This window comes from Cheilinus undulatus, linkage group 6 (assembly GCF_018320785.1).
Source record: "Cheilinus undulatus linkage group 6, ASM1832078v1, whole genome shotgun sequence".
Classification (NCBI taxonomy): Eukaryota; Metazoa; Chordata; class Actinopteri; order Labriformes; family Labridae; genus Cheilinus; species Cheilinus undulatus.
This window is the reverse complement of record NC_054870.1, coordinates 13,048,974-13,073,705: the sequence shown is the minus strand read 5'-3', so window position 1 is coordinate 13,073,705 and position 24,732 is coordinate 13,048,974. Positions and strand designations below refer to the sequence as shown.

The window sequence follows — 24,732 nt, the reverse complement described above, 5'->3', positions numbered from 1 at the left end:
CCACATACATTGTGACCTGCTGACTAAATAGGACAGGAACCATCCAGCACACAGTTCAAAAGCCTGCATCTCTGATGGGAGGAGTTGCATTAGTGCTTGTAGTGTGGCCTGCCTGCAGTCCACACTTTTCACCAATAGAAAATGCAGCATAGAAGACCCAGGACTGTTGAGCAGATACATCAGACAAGAATGGGACAACATTCCTCTCCCAAAACTCCAGCAACTGGTCTCCTCACTTCCATGACATTTTCAAACTGTTGTTAGAGAAGAGGGGATGTTACACAGTGGTGAACACAGCCCTGCCCCTACTTTTATGAGACATGTTACTGCCATCAAATTTAAAATGAACCAATATTTTTCCTGAAATGGTAAAATTTCTCTGTTTCAACATCTGATATATTGTTGATTTTCTTTTGTGGATATTACATTGGTTTATGAGATTTCCTGTATTGGATGCCTTTCTTTTAGAGCTTGGCCGGACATAAACATGAGAAACTTAGCAGTTAGCACGTAGTAGGAACAGCTCCTTATGACAGTTATTTTATCAAAAAAATTGGAAATAAAGTAGTAAGCAGGCTGTTGAAGGTTATACTTACTCATCTAAAGTGATGAATAACCAAATTAAACAAGATATTAATCTGAAAAGAGGCTGGTGGAGCTAGCTGCTAATGCTAGCCATGCTCTACACAGCAAATTAGACTCAAATCATGTCTGCTGACACGATGACCCTGTGATGAATTAGACTGTGTTCTTTAGATATTTTTCCCTCTTTAGAGTCTGTTATACACTATTTTAATGGCTGTTTAGCTGATAGGGGAAGAGAAGCCTGGGAATATTCTTACATAGCTTTTTTAAAAGAAAAATCCTCCTCTATTTTAACTACAAAATGGATTTGAATTCACTTAAAAGTCATACTATATAGAGAAAAACACCAGAAACAAGCAACTGACACCATTCACTGGTAACATGTTTAGTGAGCTTATAAATAAACCTAGAAATTGGCTTTCATTTCCCATTTTGCAATTTTTTTTACACATTCAGAGCTGCCGCTGCCTGCTGGCAAATAGAAGATCAAGATCTCTCAAGTTTGCGTTATTTTTCAAACCAAGGAGCTGATGGCAAATACAGTCAATGTTGAAAATGGTCTTTTGTTCTGAGGGTTAAACCGCCTGGAGGCAGCTCTTACTATGGAGGACCAAACCTGCCAAAATTAAAAATAAATAAATAAATAAAGTAAAAATAAAAACAAAAAGAAAAAAGAAAAAAGAAAATTCAAAAATTAAATACAAAAAATAAATATAGATGGAAATAAATAAAAAATATAAAAAATATGAATAAATAAATAAATAAATAAAAGTAAAAATTAATACAAAATTGAAAATAAGATTCAAAAATTAAATATAAATAAATAAATAAATAAAGGTGGAAATAAATACACAAATAAATATATAAAAAGAAATTAAATATCTATAAATAAATAAAAGTGCTCTACTCTCACATTTATTTATTTCATGCTGCAGACACTGTCAGCATGAAATGCAGCATGAAATGTAATGTAAATGAGGGGGTGGTCCTAAGTGTGTCTTGGGTTGAACTGCTCCCCTATTGGTTGATCGACATGTGAGTGCAGAGATCGACTAGGCATGCCTGCCCACTGCCACAGCAAGAGGAACACTACATGAAGTCACTACAGCCGTGTTTCCATCAGGGGGTCCGGTTTGATTCAGTTCGGTTTGGTATGGTTTGGTACACTAAACCCCAAATTAGTTTACGTTTCCACAGACACCCGTGCTCTCACTTGGTGGGCGGGGCCGTGAGCATGCATGTGAAGTCACAGACAGAGCGAGTCAGCTGTTCCAGCTGCAGAGTTATAGAAAGGACGAGAGACAGAAATCAGTCAGGAATAAGCAGTAAACAGCTTTATTTCAGCTGAAAGTGTTTTTAAAAAAATAACTACATCTTAATGATGTTAACAGCTGTCAGTAAAGATCCTCAGCTGATGGAATACGTGTACAGAGAGAGTTTGAGTCATAACGCTATGTTAATATGTGAAAATATCTAGTCTAGAACAGTTTATAAGACAAAATATGAAAGTTTAGAGCTGTACTGTGAGAATTAACCACATTGAAAATAAATTAAAAGTTCAGCTGGTGTTAAAACCAAGCTAGGTCAGAAATCCTAGGTGTGCTGATCTTATTTTAAATAGTCTGCAGCCTGAAGTTTGAGCACATTCAACAACCACAGAGCGATGTTTTCACAGGTTACCTAAAGAAAGAAGCAGATTAATAACTAGTTACAGAAGAGAATGAACTGTTCCAAGGCTTCATATTCACAAACCTAAGCATTAACTTAGTTTCTCATCCACAGCTGATAGGACAGGCTGATGTGAGCCTTCAAGCACTGCTTTGAGTGCTTAAAATCATCCAGATAAACATCAGGAAACTTGATTTGTGGCCAGACATCAATATCCATAGACTAGGAAACAGTTTGGATCTCCTTCGAATCCAAATATTTCAGATTTAAGCAGATATCAGTCCATTTTTCTCCTGTTTTCAGACTTCTGTGTTTACATGCCTAGTCGATCTCTGCACTCACATATTGATCAACCAATAGGCAAACAGTTCAACCCAAGACACACTTAGGACCGCCCCCTCATTAGCATTACAGTTCATGATGACAGTGTCTGCAGCATGACATAAATAAATGTGAGAGCAGAGCACTTTTATTTATTCATTGATATCTAATTTCTTTTTATATATTTATTTGTGTATTTATTTCCACTTTTATTTATTTTTTATGTGTCTATTTATTTATTTTTTTATGTGTATATTTTTTATTTCTATGTATTTTTTATATTAAATTTTTGAATTTTCTTTTTGTATTTTACATTGTTGTTTTTATTTTTAATTTATTAATTTTAAATTTTGGCAGGTTTGGTCCTCCATACTTATCCACCTGTCGCGCTGCTGAGACAGGAAATCCCATTCCAGTGCCTCCTCAGATTCATGCCGTAGTTTAAAGCCTCCCCACAGGGAAACGATGTAAATACTGTGTTGCCATGTTGGGCAGAAATCCCCCTCTGCGCGGCAGACTTTGGTGGTTCATTCCTGGCGTGTAAAGCAGCTTGAATTGAGGGATAGTACAAACCGGATCTGGATTCCGTGAGGAGCACTAGTGTCTTCTGGAAAGGATTTCAAAACACGGACGGTAGCGCCGAGGATTAAATGACTGACGAAGATGATAAAAAAGCGTTTATTTCCCAAATCTGTCTACCTTTTGATGGGTTATAATTAAAGATAATGATTCGTCAGATGTCTGAGGGTGTTCGTTGTTCAGAGTGGAGGACATAGCGGTGGATTTATGCTTATAAAACACAGACGCTTCCTCCTTCCTCCTCAGGATTGACGGCTGGCCTGACATCATTGGCTGCTCGTTGGGAATGAATCATCGCCTCCATCAGGGGGGGTTCAGAGATGCTGTCACTGTCACTTCACCCTTAAAAGACCACAGACAACCCCACACGTACACAAACACGCCCAGCCGGGGTGTCTGTATTCTGTGACATCTCAAATCCCGCCGTTTCCCTGGAGCCAGCATGGAGGAAATCCTGCGAAAGCTGCAGAAAGACGCGTCCGGACACAAGCACAAAGCTATCCGCGATGCCTGCGTCTACGCCTGCGGTGAGTGTTGAACAGCCCCCACCCGGCTCTCCGGCGGCAGGAGGGGGGCGAAATCTGCGACTGTGTTCACCTGCTAGCCTTCAGGGATCAGCTAATTTGACCGTACAGGCCTTAACAGCATTACAGAAATGTAGCAGGAATCTTCCACTTGTGAAAGACTATGTTTCCCACAATGGTCAACCCCCAAAAATGATACTTGGGTAGAGGGGGTTTCCTTTCCCATGTGCAGGTGGGATGCTCCACCATCCAAGAATCAAAGCTGCACCTGTTGTGTTCATGGATGAAGCTCTTAACTGTGTGCAGCTGAAAACAAACCCAAGCCATATTGTCTATTACTGTCTGTTCTTTTTCTAAAATTTAACCTGATTATACATCATAGCTTCAGCAGATTTAACTGGCAGCAAGGAAAGTACATTGTAATGATCACTAAAAAGTAGATAAATGCTCCAGGTCCCACTATTCATCGCTCAAACAGGCCTAATCATTTCCTTTAATCTGACTGTTTCATGGCTGAATTTATTTTAGGGCTGCTGGTCTGTCCACAGTAGGTCCTGATATGTAAAGACCTTGAAATTCAACTTTGATACTTGTAATAATCCAGTTAAAGCCTGTTTCAATATGGCGGCAAAAATGTAGATCTCCTAGGTATCTGGATATTTATATTTTTTTATATATTGTGTTGTTAATATTGAGGAAGCTTCTGCACTCTGTCTAAATTTCACAAATACAATAACAACATTTCGATAATGAATCATCAGTGCAGTTTGCAGGAGTTTGCTTACCATTTTTGTCAGCTTCACATCTAGTCATGTACCATATAAGAAATAGCTGAAGTACTTCTGCAAGCGTGGGTACTTCACATCGCTTTTAATCATTCAGGCAACAGAGATTGTTCTGTTTTTAAAAAACACATTATTGAAAAGGATCAGAAAGCATCAAAAATTTGACAGCCTTAACGGAGACTGATAAGCAAGTATGGTTGAGGACCAACATGGATCACCTTAAAGGTTGTTATGATCAAATATGTCCCAACATGGATACAGTTCTAGTAAAATTCTAATGATCTTGGTATCTGCCTCTGTTTGATACCACAGTTAAATGACCAGATTGGGGCTAAAATCAGTCAGTCTTTATCTGTATGGTGCTACATGACCAAAGTTATCTTAAGACATTTTTCAGAATAGGGCAGGTGTAAACCGTACTATTCTTAACTTCCTTTTACAAGGCCGACACCTTAAACAGAACCAGACCCATATTGAACAGCCATCTGCCAAAGCTGTGCTGGAGTAGTGAAAGGATAGAGGGAAATGCAGAGAGCGAGGAGGGAGATTCAGGAAGAGACAAGAGGGAGAGACAGAGAGAAGGAAGAGCAATGAGCAGAAAAGAGAAGAGAGAGAGAGAGAAGTGTGGGAAGAAGGAGATACAGAAAGACATAAGAGGGAGGTGCAGAGAAAGAACGATCAGAGAAGCATGAATTCATCTTCAACTTAAAAATCCTGCTCACCATCTAAACTGCACACATGCTAACATGCTAATATACTTAAGCAACAATTTTGTTCTAGATGATGCCAAAGTATGGATCAGACAATAGATGTTCAGTGCCTTGGATTTTTTTCTGTGTCCATCCCCCTGACTTATATTTTTCAATAACCTTTTCTCTGAGTTGCTTGGAGTGTTCTTTTTCCTTGTGGTGTAATGGTAGCCAGGAATACTGATTAACCAGTGGCTGGACCTCCCAGTCACCGGTGTCATGATACTACAATCACTTGAGACTCATCACTGCACTCAGGTGATCCCCATTTCACTAACTGTGAGAGTACTGTCACCAAAGGGCTGGATCTGTTGAGTTAGGTCAGTCACTTTAACCCTTTAAATCCTGGTGCGTCGCTGCTGACGCGCTGTTGAAGCACACTTTGCATGACCATAATTGCATGAGTGTTTGTGTTATAGGAAAAATTCAAACAGTTTCTGAAAGCTGAGAAACGGTGCTTCACAGCCAGCATGTGGTTCTTACTGTAATTTCCCCTTTTCTCACTAAGATTGTAGCATGAAGTTCCCCCGTTTTTGTGTTTTTTCATTTTAAACTGTTAAAACACTCAACATGCAGTAAAATGTGTTTTATCCATGTTAATTATTTTTCCATCATCGAGTTACGATTATAAGGGTTTTCTCCGTTTTTTAAACTTTTTTGGCCGGGAGCTCCTCGTTTTAGCTGTCTACAGTCTCATCTACAAACCAGAAGTCCCAACATACAGTAAAATAACTGCCATATATTTAAAGTTTTGAGTATTGTGGAAAAATGGGCAACAGCTCGTACTCACAGGACATTTTCTGGGCCTTTTATGGTTTAAATAAGAAAAGAGTCGAGAATCTCAGGTTTTAAAGGGTTAAAAGGGGTGAATATCTATGCAGTCATTTTTTTTACCTCACATATTATTGTTTGACATAGAGAAACCTGCTTCACTTTGACATTAAAAAGGTGATTTTGTACAACTTTTTTTGTCAAAAAAGCCTAATTATATTGGCCAAGATTGTTTTATAAAATCAATAAAAGGGGAAAACATCCAAGAGAGTGTATACTTTTAATAGGCACTGTATGTGACATCATGCACACTGCCTTGTCAATTGGCTTAAATTTGAGTCTTAAATGGTTGCATTGACCCTGTGTGGTATTTAAAAGATGACACTGTCTTTCTTAAAAACCTTCAAATGTTCACTGTGATTTAGTAGAGGAAAGAATACAGGCAAAGTTAGTGCTGGCTTACTCCTCTGTTGCTCTACTAAAAGGGCTGCAAAGTTAAAGTGATTGACGACTTTGGGACTTAGAGTATTGTGGAAAACACAAAGAATACATTGGGAAAGAAAGGGTCATGCCTTTGTTTTTTAGAAAGCCTTTGCAAATGTCATAAGTCCTGCACAGTTCAGTACTCCCCCATCCCCAGTTATTCTCTCCTCTTCAAAACACTACACCAAACTGGTTAGAAATACTGCAAAGAAATCATTCTGAGACTTTATCAGCATAGCAGTTTCCACTGACGTCACTGTTGCCATCATCTTTATTAATGGTAGGCCTGATGTGCCGGCCTGACCTTTCTGATAGCAGGGGAAACTCAGCAAACAAAGAATCAGTGCTGATGAAGGGACAGTTGTGTTACATAATAAATAACACACACTGATTTAATGCACACACACACACCAGGGGTATGCGTTAACCTAAAGGGTATGAAAGCAGTGGACAGCAGACCTTGTAGAATCACCTTTAACTGCATTCACTAACAGAGAAGACACAAGTATGAATTAAACTATTCATTCTGGTGCATTAAATAAAGAGCATATCTGCACATTATTAAATCAATAATATGTGCATATTAAAGATGCTGTGTGAGAATGTGTTTTCATCAGTTAATGAAATGTTTCCTGGAGACACGCCCATACATCAGTCAACATGCAGCACATATTAGTCTGCAAATGTGAGGATGCCAAATGCTCCCATTGAAAGCCACCTTAAATACACAGACATAAAGAGAACATACAGACATATACAGAGCAGGGCCAAGGCTACTTTGAAATGCAACATGACAGCATGTGCAGTTACTGGAGATTTATATCTTTCAAACACATCAGCAAGTATTGTATTTCAAGTTTTGGTAGTAAAAAGGTATGTCCATATAAAGCTGAAAGCATGATGCCAAGGTAACATTTTGTCAGAGTTAAAGAAATATTGCACGTGGAACCCATTTGCTTTTAAAAAAAAAGTCAGATGTATTATTTCATGTCTTAAGTGTCTGCATGTTCAGAAAATAGCAGAATTATTTATTCATTTGTATTTTAACCTTTATTTAATCAGGAGGTATAAAAATCTCTTTTACAAGGGAGTCCTGGCCAAGACAGCAGCGTGACAAGTTACACACATAGGACAAGAAAACAGAGCATAAAGGTTAAATCAACGAACCAGTCAGCAGCTTTCATAAGAAAAACACATGCACACTGGTCAAATATTCCCTAATTCTTTCTTTAAAGTCTCCTAGAATAATATAATACTAAAGTTTAATATGACTGAAGATGACTGAGCAAACACATTAAAGCCCTTTTACTAAAGACAGAGCAAATTTGAGGAATCTCATACATAATGAATCCATGAGAACAAAATTTACAGCTACTGACAATATTTTGAGTCATAGGGAGCGTGAACTTGCCAGCCACTTTATTAGGTACACCAGTTCAATTGCTTGTCAACACAAATAGCCCGTCAGCCAATCACATGGCAGCAATTCAATGCATTTAAGCATGTAGATGTGGTCAAGATGACTTGCTGAATTTCAAACTGAGCATCAGAATGGGGAAGAAAGGGAATTAAGTGACTTTGAATGCGGCATGGTTGTTGGTGCCAGGCAGGCTGGTCTAAGTATTTCAGAAACTGCTGATCTACTGGGATTTTCATGCCACCATCTCCAGGGTTTACAGAGAATGGTTGCATGAAAAATGGTAAATATCCAGTGAGTGCCAGTTCTGTGGACAAAAATGCCTTGTTGGTGTCAGAGGTCAGATTGGATCAAGATGATAGAAAGGCACCAGTAACTCAAATAGCCACTTGTTACAACGAAGGTATGCAGAATACAATCTCTGAATGCACAACATGTCCAGCCTTAAAGCAGATGAGCTACAGCCGCAGAAGATCACACCAGGTGCCACTGTCAGCGAAGAACAGGAAACTGAGGCGACAATTTGCATGGGCTCACCAAAGTTAGACCATGAAAGATCGGTAAAACATTGCCTGGTCTGATGAGTTTCAATTTCAACTGCAACATTCAGATGGTAGGAATTATGAGTTTGGCGTAAACAACATGAAAGCATGGATCCATCCTACCTTCAACAGTTCATGCTAGTGGTGGTGGAGTAATCGCTTGGGGATATTTTCTTGGCACACTTTGGGCCTTTTAGTACCAACTGAACATTGTTTAAAAGTCACAGCCTACCCCAGTTTGTTGCTGACTATAACCAGCCTTTTATGACCACAGTGTATCATCTTCTAATGGCGACTTCCAGCAGAATAATGCACCATGTCACAAAGCTCAAATGATCTCAAACTGGTTTCTTGAGAATACCAATGAGTTTACTGTACTTCAATGGCCACCACAGTCACCAGGTCTCAATCCAGTAGAGCACCTTTGGGATGTGGTGGAATGTCAATATGGACCAAATTCAGGGGGTTCAACTCATTACTAGCAAGGTGTAGCTAATAAAGTGTCCGGTGAGATAAGGCAGTTCATGCAATATGGCCTTATTAAGAAAGATATTCCAATTTTCCATCCTTCTACTGTATAAGAACAGAAATCTTTCTCATACAAAACACAGTGATGAGAGAAGATGATGTAGCATGAATGTTGAGTATCACCATAATCATTTATGGAAAAAATAATGTTGCTTGAATGATTTTCTTGCTTGCATAAAAAACAGTGTTTGTTTCAGTTTGTTTCAGTATATTTGTTGACTAAAAGACTAATCATAAATGTTTGAACACATTCACTCAGCTCATTATTTGAGGGAAAAATCTGAGCACCATCTAGACCTTGAGAGGGTTGTTGTTTTGGTCTAGTTGGCATGAAGTAAAAGGCTTAAGTCACAGAGGTGTCTCAGGGAAAAATTTAATGCCACTTGTAGTTTATTTTTTAACTTCTAAGGATCATGACGATGCATATATAACTGTATCGTTGGCATAAAAACATACTTTATGTCAGTAAAGATAAAACGTAAGTTATTTATATAGATAGTAAATGAAATCAGGAACAATATGAACCCTTTTGGGACACCATTTTGAATATTCCATAACTAGATGATAAACCATCAACTTTTAACACTTTGTAATTTTCAAACCAATTCAGTGCTGTTATTTTTTTTTAACCTTTTTCATTATAATCTCGCTGTAATAAAAAGACAAAGTGGTTTTATTGAGGACTGTTTAAACTAGCACATGAAATCCCATTTTGCACTAAGTTAGCTTTTGCTGCAGCATGACAGTACCCAGGGGGATTAGGCCAAAAATAAACAACAACATGTGCATTTAGGGTGATTAAACAAAATGTCATACACTCCATGACATTTTTGTGACATTTCTTGTGTGGATTTTAACAGCTATAGTGCTTCAGACTTCAGTATTTCCTGTTTAAATGGTCCGCTGTCATTTTACTTGTTATTCTACTTCTATGTTCTCAATTTTTGCAGCAAAAAATGAGGTCAGAATCCTTTTATGTGTAAACATATTTGTGAACAAACCAGATTGTGGTACAGCTAAAAGGAAGCAAATATACTAAAAAATTGTTGCCTCAAATGTGGTTGACATGGGCTCCTGTGTGAGTTTTTTTTAATTCAATCTATGGATAAAGAAAAGCTAAGATCAACAACAGAAGACCTCTCATCAGTGAATTGTCTTTTCTTTCAGTTCATTTAAATGTAACACATGATCTCTCAGGAGTTACTAACCACAGTTTGTCCTTTTCTTTGTCCCCTTAAATCACAGAAACCCTTGAGTCTCAGAATGGATCTGCCAAGATTTCCCCAGCCCAGCTTCGGTAAGTTAAATGTCAGCGATGTGGATTTATTTTAACACCTATAGCTCATTTCTGTTAAAGCTTCAAAAGTATGACGACTGAACCTGCTAAAGTCTTTCTGGCTCAAAATATCAAACTCAGCTGACTTATAGAGATGCTAAACATGTTCATGTCATTTGATATGATGCAGAAGCTTTTGCTGATTCTGAATTCAGTCATTTCATACATTTTTCTACATAGGTTAAACTACTAGGATATCCTCACAGAAACATGAACATTGAGTTATCTCACTAGAGGGAGAAGATAACTGTGTCCACACCACTTCTCACACAGTTTGATTTGAATTAATTTGAATGCTACAATGCTCTGTTATGATAATGCAAATATTCAACTTTACTGAACCCAGGCAATGCCACACATTACTCAGCTTACAAACTTTTACAACACCAAACTAATTTAAAGTTTCTGTTGATAATTTCCTCTTGTGAAGCTTTTAAAATGTGCAACTGCCAAATAATTGCTGCTTTGTTTAATCCTCCAGTTAAGATGCCCTAGTTGTGAAAATTAGAACTCAAACCAACACCACTGTTTACAGTAACATCTGATTGCTGATCATGATACCTTATTTTACATTACTGAGCTAGTGCTTAGTACACTGTAACAGTTGGTTGTGGTTGAGGTGTGGACAAGTGGTTTAGTACATTTTAACAATTTTCAGTTGTCCAACCTCATGAAATGTCACCAAAACATATCCTACACAGTAAATTTACCTGAGTAAGTTTTACTCAAATTGAGTAAAATTTTACTCTGAAAAATATAACATTTGGTCCCAGTCTATTTGGAGGAAAATTTACTCTGCTTGCAGTGTAATGTTTTCAGAGTAGTTTTTACTGTAAAAAATGTTTTTATTTAACTCTAAATGATGCTTTTGTACCCTGTAATGAACAAAATAAAAACAACTCTAAAGCAACTGTACTTCCTGCAGAGTAATTCAGACCTTAGTTTATTCATTATAGAGCTGTTTTTCTCAATATAAAGTGACAGTTAGTCCTTTCAGAACGGGTTTTCATTCCTTATAGAAATGTTTCTACTCATTACAGAACATTTTCTGCTCCATATAGAATTTGGTAATGGTTATGCAGTGCTGTATCTTACTCTAAATGGACTGATCTTCCTCTTTGTATAGTACGGAAGAGTATTAGGGCCACTGAAAAAAAAAATGTTGAGACAATTTTTTTTTTCAATTGTGAGAAAAAAGTCAGAATTCTGAGATTAAAGTCAGAATTCTGACTTTGTTCTCAGAATTCTGACTTTAAACTCAGAATTATGACTTTTTTCTCAGAATCCTGACTTTAATCTCACAATTGAAAAAAAAAAAAAGGCTCAAATTATTTTTTTCAGTGGCCCTAATACTCTTCCGTAATATAGAGCTACATTTTCCTCTTAATAGATAATTTTGCCTTTCCACCTATAAAGGTCATAACAACAAAAGAGGTGTTTTTACCTATACATATTAGACACTGAAAAATCACTAGATTATCCAAGGTTAAAGAGGAGTTACCTTACTAGAATATAGTCCACAGCTCTCTGAGAATTCATCACCAGGTGAGGAAATCTTAATTGCCAAGGATTAGCTGCAGCTGGGACCGGCCATGAGTGATGGCAGCTGAGTTGAAACTTAAGTGGGTGTGGGTAAAAGTTTTACTCCAGCAGAATTTACTCTGTGTTTTTACTCCAACTCTGGTGGTGGCTGGAGATAAATATACTCAATAAAGAGTGAAATTTACTATTTTTGAGTAAAATACTTTTTACTCTGGAAAAATTACTCCAAAGATTTTCCTGTGTACCAGCAGCATTTCTCTGACCTCAGTGACAGTGTATATCTTCCAATATCTGTCAACATTTTTCTTCACACTTAACAATGCAAACAAATCAGAGGTTATCTCAAAGAAGAATCTGAATCAGCGGTGAGATATACCAGCTTGCCAGCATTAAATGGCATTACTACAACAGACCATATGCTTCTGACATTAATGCATGCCACTGTATTTGCCAACATGCTGTTTATCAGCATGTAGGAAAAGTACATTCAAATATCATACGCTTGTGTTCACCTCAGACCTCCTCTCAGGTATCTAACTGAAAACTCGTACAAAAATCCCTGAGACTTCTAGATGAGGGAACAAGGTGTTTGAGAATGCTAACAGACGTTAGAACTCACACTGTACAGCTTTGTTAGGTCAAGCGACCAGGAAGCAGATGCTTGTGTCTTATTTGAAATAAACTGTCAAAATTGATACAGTAATTAATCACTAACAAGGATAATGTTCTTAACCTAACCAAGAAGTTTAGGCCATTACATCTGACCATATATGTGCTAAAGGTTGTTATAAGTTGAAGTGAAGTTAAATTTAGGAACCACAACTATTTGGGTAAGTTTAGCTTCAAAGCATTGTTTGGATTTCAAAATGCTAATAAAAAAAGTGTATTAAATGCATCTTTATGTTATATGAACAATGGTCTTCTGTAGTCGACACTGAATGCAATGACAGCAGTGTGCACCAGCCAATCACAGCGCAGTTGTCATCGTTAACCATTTAACCATGGCACAAAAGGAAAGAATTATGTGGTACTCTGGGAAACCAAGAAATGATAGCAGTTTACATAAATGAGCTGTCTATTCAAGATTATAACTGATTGGTAAAACTGAGTTTAACATTGCCACTGACAAATGAAACTGTACACCTGATCCGTTTAATACGTCTGGAATTAAACAAGATCTGCTTCTCCTGTGCATGATCTCAAAACTTAGCAAGGTGCAAGATTTATTGGCTGCCTGGCCAGGCTGTTGAGTTGAGTTCAGCTTCTTTTATGCTGACCATGTCTTTCAAGGCATGCTGAGAAAATCAAAACACTTGGGGTGGCACTTAGGAAATTATTAAGCTGATGTTGACTGTGGCCTGAAAGCTGTGGCCTGGTTCAAACTTTAGTTACAATGTTTTCTTTTTTTACTACTCATCTATTAAATTTCTTAATGTTTAAACACACAAGTATTTTAACCTTGTTTTCATAGAAATACCATGCCTATAATTGTATCCACCCCCTTTAGTGTTTTTCCCTTTTATTTATTTATAAGTCAAACATAGTCCATATTATTTGGCTTTTTTTTTTGACAAAAACAAGGACGAAATCGTATTTAACATCAAAGGGAAATCAGATTTCTACAAAGAAATGTCAATTAAATACAAATTTGTAAGCTTAAATGAGTGACTGCATAAATATTCACCTTCTCCAAGTCAGTATTTAGTATATGCAGCTTTGGCTACAATTACAGCACACACATCTGGACACTGCAATTATACTTTATTCTTCTTTAAAAAAAAAACTGCTCCAGCTCTGTCAGGCTACATGGTGATTAGGCGTAAACAGGCCTTTCAAGTCCAGGCACAAATTCTCTATTAGATTGAGGTCTTGGCTCTGACTCGGCCCTTCCAGAACATTCGCCTTGTCTTTAAATTATTCGTGGGTAGTTAATGCAGCATGTTTTTGGTCATTGTCTTGCTGGATAACAAATCTTCTCCCAAGCCGTAGTTCTCTTGCAGACTAAATAAGATTGTCCTCCAGGATTTTCCTATATTTTGGCGCATTCATTTTAATATTTAAAACCTTCCAGGGCTTAGGAGCATCACACAGCATGATGCTGCCATCACCATACTTCACAGTGAGGATTTTTTTTGTGTTTTTGGTGATGTGCAGTGTTGGGTGTCTGCCAAACATAGCATCTTGTCTGATGGCCAAGAAGCATCATTTTGGTCTCATCAGACCAAAGAAGTTTCGCCCACTTGACCAGGGAGTCTCCCACATGCCTGTAGGTAAACTCCAGTCCAGATTTAATATGAATTTTCTTCAACAGTGGCTTTCTCTTTGCATCTCTCCCATAAAGCTTATACTGGTGAAGAACCCAGGCAACAGCTGCTGTATGCAGAGTCCCTGGCTGAATCTCAGTCTCCTCCCTAAACTCTGATCCCTTATGGACTTAACTGACTGCACCTTGAAAGGGCTTGAGTCCATGAGGCTGCAAGGGGTGGAAGTGGTATCAATGGGAATGGGACAGCCCTTTTTTGTTGACAGCATCTTGCAGAGTTAAAAGCAAAGATAAAAACACCTATAGGCCCATTTCCTCAGTGGATGAAGGCTGTTTTGTATAATAAATTCACAGGAAAATTTCTTCCCTTTTTACAGCTTCAATGCTTATTGCACCCTCCATGTTTTTTTTTTTTTTTTTTTTTTTAACCATTTTGCTTTTGCACTTTGGTTTTATGGCGTTCCCAAGCTGGCTTCCCAGGGAATTCCCTTCATACGTTGTAATGCTTTGAACTATGGGTAATTCCCTCTTGCTAAGTCTGCAGATATGCCCACTCGTGGAAAGGGTGCATGAAGGGCTCAAAAAGTCTGCAAGAGATCCCTTACACACTCCAGGATTTGACAGTGGGACAGCACTTACAGACACGCCTCAAAGTCAGTGAGTGTGAACGTTGAGACTGGGGCTGTATGCCATTTTGTAGTGGCAAATTCTGAGTGAGCCTTGTTATTGTGCACTCATTCTATCCCACAATGCATTGTGAAAAGTAGTGAACAACCAATGGTCACTAGCCCAGCAGTATGTACCATTATGCATCGTGGTTACTGCTCTAAAACATGACAGATGAACGAGAGGAGCTCAGGAACACTTTAAAACATTTTTAGCTTTATGCCAATAAAGAATCAACACTTTTTTATCTATTAGTATTTTTATCTTTTGTGAAAATATGTTGCGTTTAGTATCAGTTTTAAGTGAAATTCTACCGTTAATTTCAATCCTCAGCCATTGTCATGGAAATCTATGAGTAGGGAATGGGTGAGTGGTGTCAGGCAGAGCCTGGACCTCTCTCATCTCAGCTCCTGACACAGGTGCCTTTATACTACAATCACTGCTCTCTGATGATCCCCATTTCTCTAGTAGTGAGACTACTAGCACCAGTTGGCTGGATTTCAGTTGAATTAGGTCAGTCACTTTAAAAGGGATGAATATTGATGCAGTCGCTTATTTTACATTACACATTTTTATTTAATTGTCATTACTTTGTAGAAATCTGCTTTTACTTTGACATTACACAGTTTTTTTCTGAAAAAAAAAGATATGACAATAAAAGAGACAAATATTAGGGATGCACGATATAATCGGTCTGGTACCGATGTCTGTTCATTTCAGCATACATTAGCTGTAAATTTTGTCCATATATACTAATAAATTAGAAGAGTTTTAGGCTGAACCAACAGACCTATATCAGTTGAGGTCTCTTTCTTTATTTATCCTCATTCTTTAAACTTTGAAGTGTTTGTAAGGACTAAAGTTTGTTTCCTTGGTCATCCTCAAACCTTAAAGTGTGTCCTAAAGGACTGAAATTTCTTTTCCAACAAGCCTATTTAAATATTGGTATTGATATCGGTGTCAGCTGAAATTAATCTGTAAATATCGGCATACCAGATATTGGGAAAAATCCAATATTGTGCATCCCTATTGACCATGATTGATTTACAAAATCAATAAAAGGGTAAAACATCCAAGAGGGTGAATATTTCTAGACATTGTACGATGTTCATGTAAGAGCGTCGAGGCTTGCTCTGTTGTAACAACATGAAGTGAGCTGCTGCTGGTGGCCGTCGAATAGCAATGCTGTAAATTCTGGATGCTGTTTGTGCTCGTATCTTTATGAATTATTCACCAATAAACTCTATTGTTTTATTAGAGATTATAGATTAAATATTGATGATAATGTCTTTGTATTGTAGTGCCACAGCGCTCCTCTGTCTCACAACAAAGGAGAAGAAGACACTTTTATCAACAGTGAAATAATGAATAAAGGACTGAACATTTTTGAGAATTGCATTTTGGTGTATAGGCATTTTAGCTTTATTTGTTGTGCACCTGACTTTGAGACTCATCTTTTATTGATAATTTCCCTCATTTCTTGTTTAATGAATACCTGATTCTCTATTTACATTCTAATGTCTTTGTAGCCTTTCATTTGTTACCCTCTATATTGGACTCATTGACAGTGTCGCCTTGTATTTAGGCCAGTGGTGGTTTCTTGCAGCCCCTTTGCACTGGTGTAGTTGTGACAGCTCAGAGATGAAGCCCAGTAGCCCGCTATCAGCAGCAGAGCACGCTGACTCAACTGTCTACGAATAATAAGAGGGAGATGGAGCACAAGTGAGTGTACAGTGGATCACAAGACAAGGACAGGAAAGAAAATAGCACTGTGATTCAAGCACAGTCGCCTGGTTATGTAACTGATTCTGTCCTCCACTTTTGTTTATAATTTTGGGAATAGAAGGAGGTGGATTCTAAATCTTCTATTTTTATCACTGGTGTCATTTCTATTTCTGTAAATCCATAAATAAATGTGTTTTTCATCTAATGCAAGTTGACAAAACTGCAGTTTTGTTCAGTGTTTGGTGGGAACTATAAGTAATCAACTTTAAGACTAAAAGCAAACAGCAGGGGGCAAAAAGACAAATTCAGAGCAAGAGATTACCCCTGAAGTTCCTCGTGCATTTATGTTTGCCACTGGGTGAGCTTTGAATGCTTTGGTATCTGTAGAATTCACTGTTGAAATAGCGTGAGCTTGTTATCACAGGTTCTCAGCCTCTGCTTGGCACTTCCCGCCTGAAGACATGGCCTGCATGACTGCGTCTCCAGTCTCATCACAGTCAGCAGTGACATTTCTCTGTCTGCGTGGGTCTAGACAGAAAACGCCTCACAGAGTCTGTTTCTCCAACCATATAGATTCAGTAATCAAATACTTCATTACTCCTCTTTCTCCATACTCTTCATATTTTTAAATAATCTAAAGTGAATCCAAATTGACAAAAGATAGCAAGTTTCATTTGATTCTTATCAAATCTGAAGAGGATTTAATTTTGAGTGAGTAGCAAAGAAGCTTCTAGCAACATCAGAGCATGGTGTCCCTGTCAGCAGCTGAACAAGAGAGATGAGAGACAAGACAGAGATACAGACAGGCCTCTATCTCTGCAATCCTCCCTGCAAGATAAATCCAAAACCTTGATGTGAGATGCTCGATGGCTCTGTTGTTGATGAAAGGAAAAGTTGGGGGACTGAAGCTCCGCTGAGCTGTTTCTGTTGTAACTGATATTGTTAAAAATGCACTGATTTTAACAACCAGGCAATGCAGATGTTTAAAATATCACCCTAAGCTGATGGCCAATGCTGATGCCAGTGTTTCTTTCATTACTTCTTAGGGTGTCACGCTCCCACAGTAAACTCAGTGAATGGGCCCTCCCCAGTGGTGTTTTATTGACGTCAGTGCATGTGTGCTGGCTCAGTAGCACTGGTGCTAGCATCCTGGCTAACAGTTACTTCATTTTGGGGCGCTTTTAACTCATTTTTTTGTCATTTATATTTGCCACTTTAGACTCATCTTGGCCACTTATTTTTGCCACATTTAACCCATTTTTTGCCTCTTATTTATTACTTTACACCTATTTCTTACTGCATCTTTTTACCTGTCCTTCCACTTTTGCCCCCCCCCCACACACACACACATTTTCTCTATTTTTACCACTTTTTCCCTTTTTTTGCTACTTTTAAGCCTTTACTGCGTCTGTTTGTAGACATAACATTTTTGCCACTTCTTTTTTTTTTTACCACATTCAACCCATTTTATAATTGTTTTTGTGGCAAATTTAACCAATTTTTGCCACTCTGGACCAATTTTTTAGCACTTTTTGCCCCTTTGAATCAATTCTTGCCACTAACTATTACTTGCTACGTCTTTTTGCAGCTTTACCTACTCTTCTTTCCACTTTTTACCTATTTTTTGGCACTGCTTTTTGCCACTTTTTGCCTTCTTTGACACTTTGAAGCCTTATTTGCTCCTTTTTGCTCATTTTTGCCTTCTTTTTGACACTATAACCCTTTTTTGCCATTCATCACGTTATTTCTTTTATAATTATTCAATTCTTTACCATGTCCTTGTCTCAATTTCTTTGACTTTATTTTCTGGCTTCCTGACATTTGTGCACATTATGGCCTAACTATGAAGTCTGACATAGACTTCATTAAAGAAAAAGGAAACAGGACCTAGAATACTTCCTTGTGGAACATTTATGGATAGGGCTGGGTATTGCCACTGATTTCCTGAATCGATTTCAATTCGCAAGGTCCCGATTCGATTCGATTCAATTCAATATCGATTCATTGAGGGATATTTCAGCTACAGTACTCGTTTTGCTTGAATATGCAAGGGGGTCTTAGAGAACTAATGTCAGAAATGATAATTTCAGTTGAATTATTAATAAGAAACCTTTTAACTAGGCACAATATTTAAAATATTAAAGTTCACACTAAAAACTGACCCCAAACTTGTTTCCTGAAAATACTTTTTATTGACCAACACATTTGATCAATCAACATAATAAAGTGCAACATAGACTTAACAGTCAATAATAAAAGATTGATCTGTGAAAAAAATGAATCGATGTCGAAAATTCAAACAAAAAAATCAATCTGAATTGGAAAATCGATTTTTTGAACCCAGCCCTACTTATGGACTACAGAAGAAGTGGAATTAACTACAGTGACTCTACCCATTTGATTTTAGCCTGATATTTTTAAGCATGGAATTGGTAATATGGCTGTCTTTAATTTTGAAGTCAAAATTGAGCAAATCTGGATAAGTCTTTTCAGTCACTTTTTAGCAGAGCACAGAATAAATCCAAACTGACACGCACTTGGTACAACACCTAATGAATGTTTTAACACTCTATAACAGCATAGCCAAGATGTCAAGTTCAGTGACTGAATCAGCTGAGGTAATGTCTGGCAGACAGCTAGTGGTTTCTTCCTGGCACTGAAGAATCCCCATGCCCTATTATGCCTAAGTTTATTCACCTTTGAAAAAAAGAAAAAGTTATGAGTTGTCATCATTAATCACCCATCATATGGTCAACATTAACAGAGTTTAGCTATAAATACCAAAACTGTTTTACCAACACCAGGCTGCAAACATGGGATGATTTGCCGTAAAACTGGGAATTTTGACCTCTAGGACACTTGAATCTGACTCTCTTTTGCAGATGGCCCCAAGCAGCCATTTTTTTTTTACTGAAAATAATTGCCTTTTTGAAAAGAAAAAAAAAAGATTTATTTCTGGCTTTTTATGCCTCTATTGACAGAGGAGGATAGAATCAGAAACAGGTGTGAGAGAGCTGGGGAGAGACATGCGGAAAGTGCCACAGGCCAGATTTGGCCTGACCGCATCCCAAACCGCCAGGCCACCTGCACCTCCACTTCCTTTTTTAACCTACATGTCGCTGCTTGTGAAAATGCTATTTAATGAAGCTGCACCAAAAACAGTAAGAGCAACAGAGTTGTTATAACATGGTTGTGTTTCTCTTTTCCAGAGAGTGCTGTCTGCTGCCTCTACAGATGGCCCTGGAGTCTAAAAACACTAAACTGGGACAAACAGCACTCACTGGGATGCAGGTAAATATTTACTGTAAAGATGAAGTTTGTCTCCCTACTCTTTGATCAATTTCTTGAAGCGGCATTGTTTTTGATTTATAAAAACGCCAACATGCAAAGTTGAACTTGACCCTCAAATCGTTATACTTGGTCTGATTTGACCAAAGGTTTAGAGACATTGAGTGTGTTTCTTAGCTGTACTATCACTGTTGCACCATTGTTTAGAAACCTGAATAAGCCTGTAATTCTCACTACAAAATAGCTTTGAATCCCATGAACATCAGATTTTTTTGCCTGTATGGTTTTGTTGCAACAAGATGTTAATGAAATAAAATAGTTAGAAAATATAAAATTCTGCAGACATTGACATTTTACCTGGTAAGTTCTGGCCATTTTTTATTTATTATTGCATCTTGTATTTGTCTGTTGTACAAACCTCCTTTATTTTTGTAGTGCTTACAGTAAACTTCTTCTATGGCTGATTGTCTTGTTTTGTCTTGTTTTATTTGAACAATTGATGCCCATTGTGGATATATTTTAGGATGTTTTAACAATCTGCAGCATGTGCCTGCCACTTAGAGCTCTATTCCCTCTGCTTTTTTTTTTTTTTTTTTTTTTTTTTTTTTAATCAATTTAGAAGCTCCTGTGTGAGGATAGGTTTGTTGGTGGAATCAGCCTGGAGGTGGAGGTCCTGGAGAAGCAGTTGCTGAGCCAAATGTTGGAGGCCATTAGAGTAACTCCATCTCTCCATGAAGACCTACAAGTGGAGGTCATGAAGGTAAGACCTGGGGATGTGCAAACAAACAGTTTTGCCCTGATATAATGCTTCATGCTCATTAATGCCTGGAATTTATATTTAGCAAAGTGCACAGACATCTTGCAGAAACCCTGTGTTTTAGTACATGTAAGGATTTTTATATACACAACAACATATTTTTATCTGTTATAGGTTAACTGTGATAATTTCCTGCTTTTTTGGTCTCTTCAGTCTCCTTCCAGTTGGTTTGTGTCTTTGTTATATTCCCCTTTTTTTGCTCAATGCAATATGACCTCATTTTGTCAGAGAGCTCATAACTATGTTGACATTACTTCCATTAAGTTCAATTTCCCCCAGCTGTTATATTTTTCATACCTTATAAATAAACATAGAAACTGTCATCACTGAACCAGTTTTCTCTGAAAAAGAAGATAAAACTGTGTGTGTGTCTGTTGTGTCTAGGTCCTACTGTGTATCACCTACTCACCAAACTTTGACATCAATGGAGACTCCATCCTTAGGATCGCTGAGGTAGGATGCCCTGAGTCTTTTACTTAAGTTTTTATTCAGAGAAACAAGCAGGACCATTGTTTTTTTGTTTTTTAGATTTTTCCCCTGGCTGCTTCTGGAATTTCTGTAAAACTAGAGCCCTGTGTGGGACTCTATATTCCTAATCCCACTCCCACCAGCTCTCGCTGGATTTCTGACCATTACCCGCCCTCGCACAGTGGGTGCCATCCATTCCCACCCACAACAGATGTGTCGAATCTCGCACGGATTCTGACAATCCATGTTAAATATTCAGAATAACAGACAGTGATTTAAGTTTTCTCTCTGAATGAAGCAAACCCAGAGAAAACAACCACATCTTTGCCATGCATAATGGTACCAATTATGCATAAAAGAAAGCAGATGAGAGTCTCAGACTTATTTAACTCCTGGTTATGGCTTAGTATTGGCAATGACAAAGCAATATTTATCAGCCTTATTTACATATCATTTATCATCGTTTATTTCAAAGTCATACAGAGGTGAAATTGTTTTGTGATCTCTGGAAAGTTCATGTGTCATAAAAACTGCAGTGCACTTTCATCAGCTCTAATTGACAGTAGTCTCACCTTTACTCTATTTATTCTGTGCTGTCACTGCCCGTGTCATTAGATGCTTATTGCAATAAGGCCAATTTGTATGGAAGGGGGTATTTTTCCCCAAATAACAGCATAATGGCTCAGCATCTCTGTGCTCTGGTGCATATGTGCGTTGATAGGCCAACAACACAATACGGGGAGCATTAAAGCTGTGACTTTTGACTTATTTACAAAGTTTTAGTGAGTGCACTTTTTTGTGGAGCTTAAACTAAGCATCACACTGCCCACCTGCCATCTGAGGTGGTCTGTGAGCAAAGATATGAGCAAGGAGAACAGTGGGAGAGTCCTTTAATGAGGGATCATGGAACAGGTGTATCATCTCATCCAAATACATTTCCCTGTGGGCGTGTTTCTTTTGAAGTAAATGGAACATAGCAGAAGTCCCTAAATGCTGACTCAGCACAAACTTTTGGGGATTTTATAGAAAATCTGTACATATTTATGATTTTTTTTCATGCCACCAGTTTTGAACCAGTACATCCAATAAGTCTTCTAAGAGGCATCAAGGACAATTGGAGCAACGGTGTGGCGTGCAAATCAACACAGACGGACAGACACATTGGCAATTGTAGTATTAAAATGAATTTCATCTATGGTCAAGGGTTTTAAAATTCACTTCAAAAGATTTGTTCCCTGTATAAAGGATAGAAAATATTTAACCTACCTCATCTTTTCAAAACTAATTAAGCTTTAATGAATTTACAAAAGAAAGCAAATATTGGATGCTACTGTTTACCACACATTTTATTTAACTGCTCTGTTTGCTGTTTCTCTGTGAAGATATCCTCACTGACTGCATGTAACACAGTACGCTAATAACATAAAACCTCTCTCCTTTTTGTGCTCTTAGCAAGCACTGCATGGTCTGAAATCTATTTTTAAGATTCACTTCTTCCATACTCATCCAAAGGCCTTGTTTTATGATGCAATCTCATCAATTATTCAGACAGTTGAGAAGAGTGGTTCTGCATGTGTGCACACACAAACAGTGAAAAGATCGGCTTATTTTGGAATATAGCAAGAAAAAGAAAAAAGGCATGAAGGTTGAGAAGATAGAGAAGTATAAAAGAATAAGAGGTATTGGCTTTAAACCAAGAGACACTCTAGTCCTGAACGACTGCACAACAACTGTCAGGATTTCCATTATTTTTGAGCTATCATTGAACACTGCACTTGCTGCAAAGCTTATCAGTGATAAATAGTGATGTATTTTCAGATTAGATTTAAATTATAGGTTTAGAAAATGCTTCGGAATTTAAAGAAATTGCTTGATGTGATCCAAAACACTTTATAAATCTTCTCTACCGTCTTTGACAGTAGCTTGGTGCTGCTGTTAAGTAAAGTTTGTGTGTAAAAAATATTCTGGATTAATAATTTATTTCCAATGGTTCTTGATATTGTTGTGTAGATCATTCAGAGCAGCTGCAGCTCCATGATGGCCAACAGGTTCAATTCTGTGCTGGTTTTTGATTTAGTTCACCTTTTAGAGATGACTATATTGTTTGTTACTATCATTGTAAAAGCTTAATATAGCAAACAAGGCTATCTATGGTGCATGCCCAACCATGTACAACTACTCAAAATGATTGAAGCTTTGCAGCAGACTTGTTTAGACTATCATTTCAGGTTAGATACCAGTTGAATGTGTTAACCAAAAGCCAATTCTTGTTGCCAGTTGATGAGTTGATGTTTTTGTTTACTGTTATTTAACTCAAAGTCCATATATTCTAGATACATTTTATACAAAGTGAAATATTTCCAGTCTTTTTTGTATTAATCTTGTTGATTACAGCTTCTAGCTCACAAAAATCAAAAACCTGCTTTCTCAGATATTGAAACAATATGGGAAAGTCTACTTTGCAACTTTCCTGGGCTTTCATTCTCTCATTCTGGTTCAGTACACACAACTGAAATCATGGAAAAGACTGCTGACTCGACTGTTGTCCAGAGGACAGACTGTTCTCAGAGGCAGTATCACAGCATATTTATGGAAGGGAAAGTGTGGTAAGAAAAGGCTCACCAGTTCAAAAAAATATTTATAATACAGAAATGTTGACCTTCTGGAAAATGATGGTAATTCATGCACTCACTTGGTTGGATCACCTTTTACTTGTATTACGTCTATGTGACATGGCAAGGAGCCAATCAGTCTGGGGCACTGCTGGGGTGTTATGATGCCCAGGTTGCTCTGATAGCAGCCTTTAGCTGAGTCTAATGTCTCTCATCTTCCTCTTTGGCAATACTCCAGAGATTCTCCATGGTGTTCAGGTCAGACCAGTTGGCTGGCAGATCAAACACAGTAATACCATGGCAAACCAGTCCCTGATAGTTTTGGCTTCACTGTTGGCAGATCACAAGTCCTGGTGGAGAAGGAAATCAGTATCTCCATAAAGCCTCTCAGCAGATGGGAGCATGAAGTGCTCTAAGACCTCCTGGTAGACGGCTGACAGTATTGATTCTGGACTTGCCAAAACACAGTGGACCAACAGATGACATGACACCTCAGACGATCACTGACTGTGGAAACTGGAAACACTGGACTTCAAGCATCTTGGATTCTGTGCCTCTCAGATCTCCCTCCAGACTCTAGGATCTTTCCAAATGACATTCAAGATTTACTTTCATCTGAAAACAGGACTTTGGGCCACTGAGCAACGGTCCAGTTCATCTCTCTCAAGTCCAGGTGAGACCCTTATTCATTTTATGGTTCAGGATTGGATTGACACTAATAACACAACACTTGTAGTCCATTTCCTGGCCCCATCTGTGTGGGGTGGCACTTGATCCACTAAATCCAGCCTCAGTCCACTCCTTGTGAAGCTCCCATATGTTCTTGAATCTGCGTTATTTGACAGTCCTCTGAAGGCTGAGCTTATCCCTGTTGCTTGTTCACCTTTTCTTACAACATCTTTCCCTTCCAGTCAACTGTCCATGAATACACCTTGATACAGCCTCTGAGAACAGCCTGTTCAGTAGTCAAGTCAGCCGTTTTCCCTATGATTGTGGTTGTGTGCACTGAACCAGAATTGGAGAATGAAGGTTTAGGAAACCTTTGCAAATTGGACTTTTCAAC

At 38.0% G+C, this 24,732-nt stretch overlaps 1 protein-coding gene across 2 annotated transcripts in view; it reads left to right on the top strand.

Annotated features, from left to right (window-relative positions):
- Nucleotides 1-3,297: 3,297 nt before the first annotated feature.
- arfgef3 (ARFGEF family member 3) overlaps nucleotides 3,298-24,732 on the top strand; it is a 96,696-nt gene continuing 75,261 nt past the window's right edge. For both annotated transcript variants that reach the window (XM_041789831.1, XM_041789829.1), the window contains exons 1-5: nucleotides 3,298-3,680; nucleotides 10,198-10,249; nucleotides 19,694-19,775; nucleotides 20,392-20,532; nucleotides 20,974-21,042. In XM_041789831.1, the coding sequence (XP_041645765.1) occupies nucleotides 3,596-3,680; nucleotides 10,198-10,249; nucleotides 19,694-19,775; nucleotides 20,392-20,532; nucleotides 20,974-21,042 (429 nt within the window). In that variant the 5' untranslated portion in view covers nucleotides 3,298-3,595. The remainder of the gene's footprint in view (nucleotides 3,681-10,197; nucleotides 10,250-19,693; nucleotides 19,776-20,391; nucleotides 20,533-20,973; nucleotides 21,043-24,732) is intronic.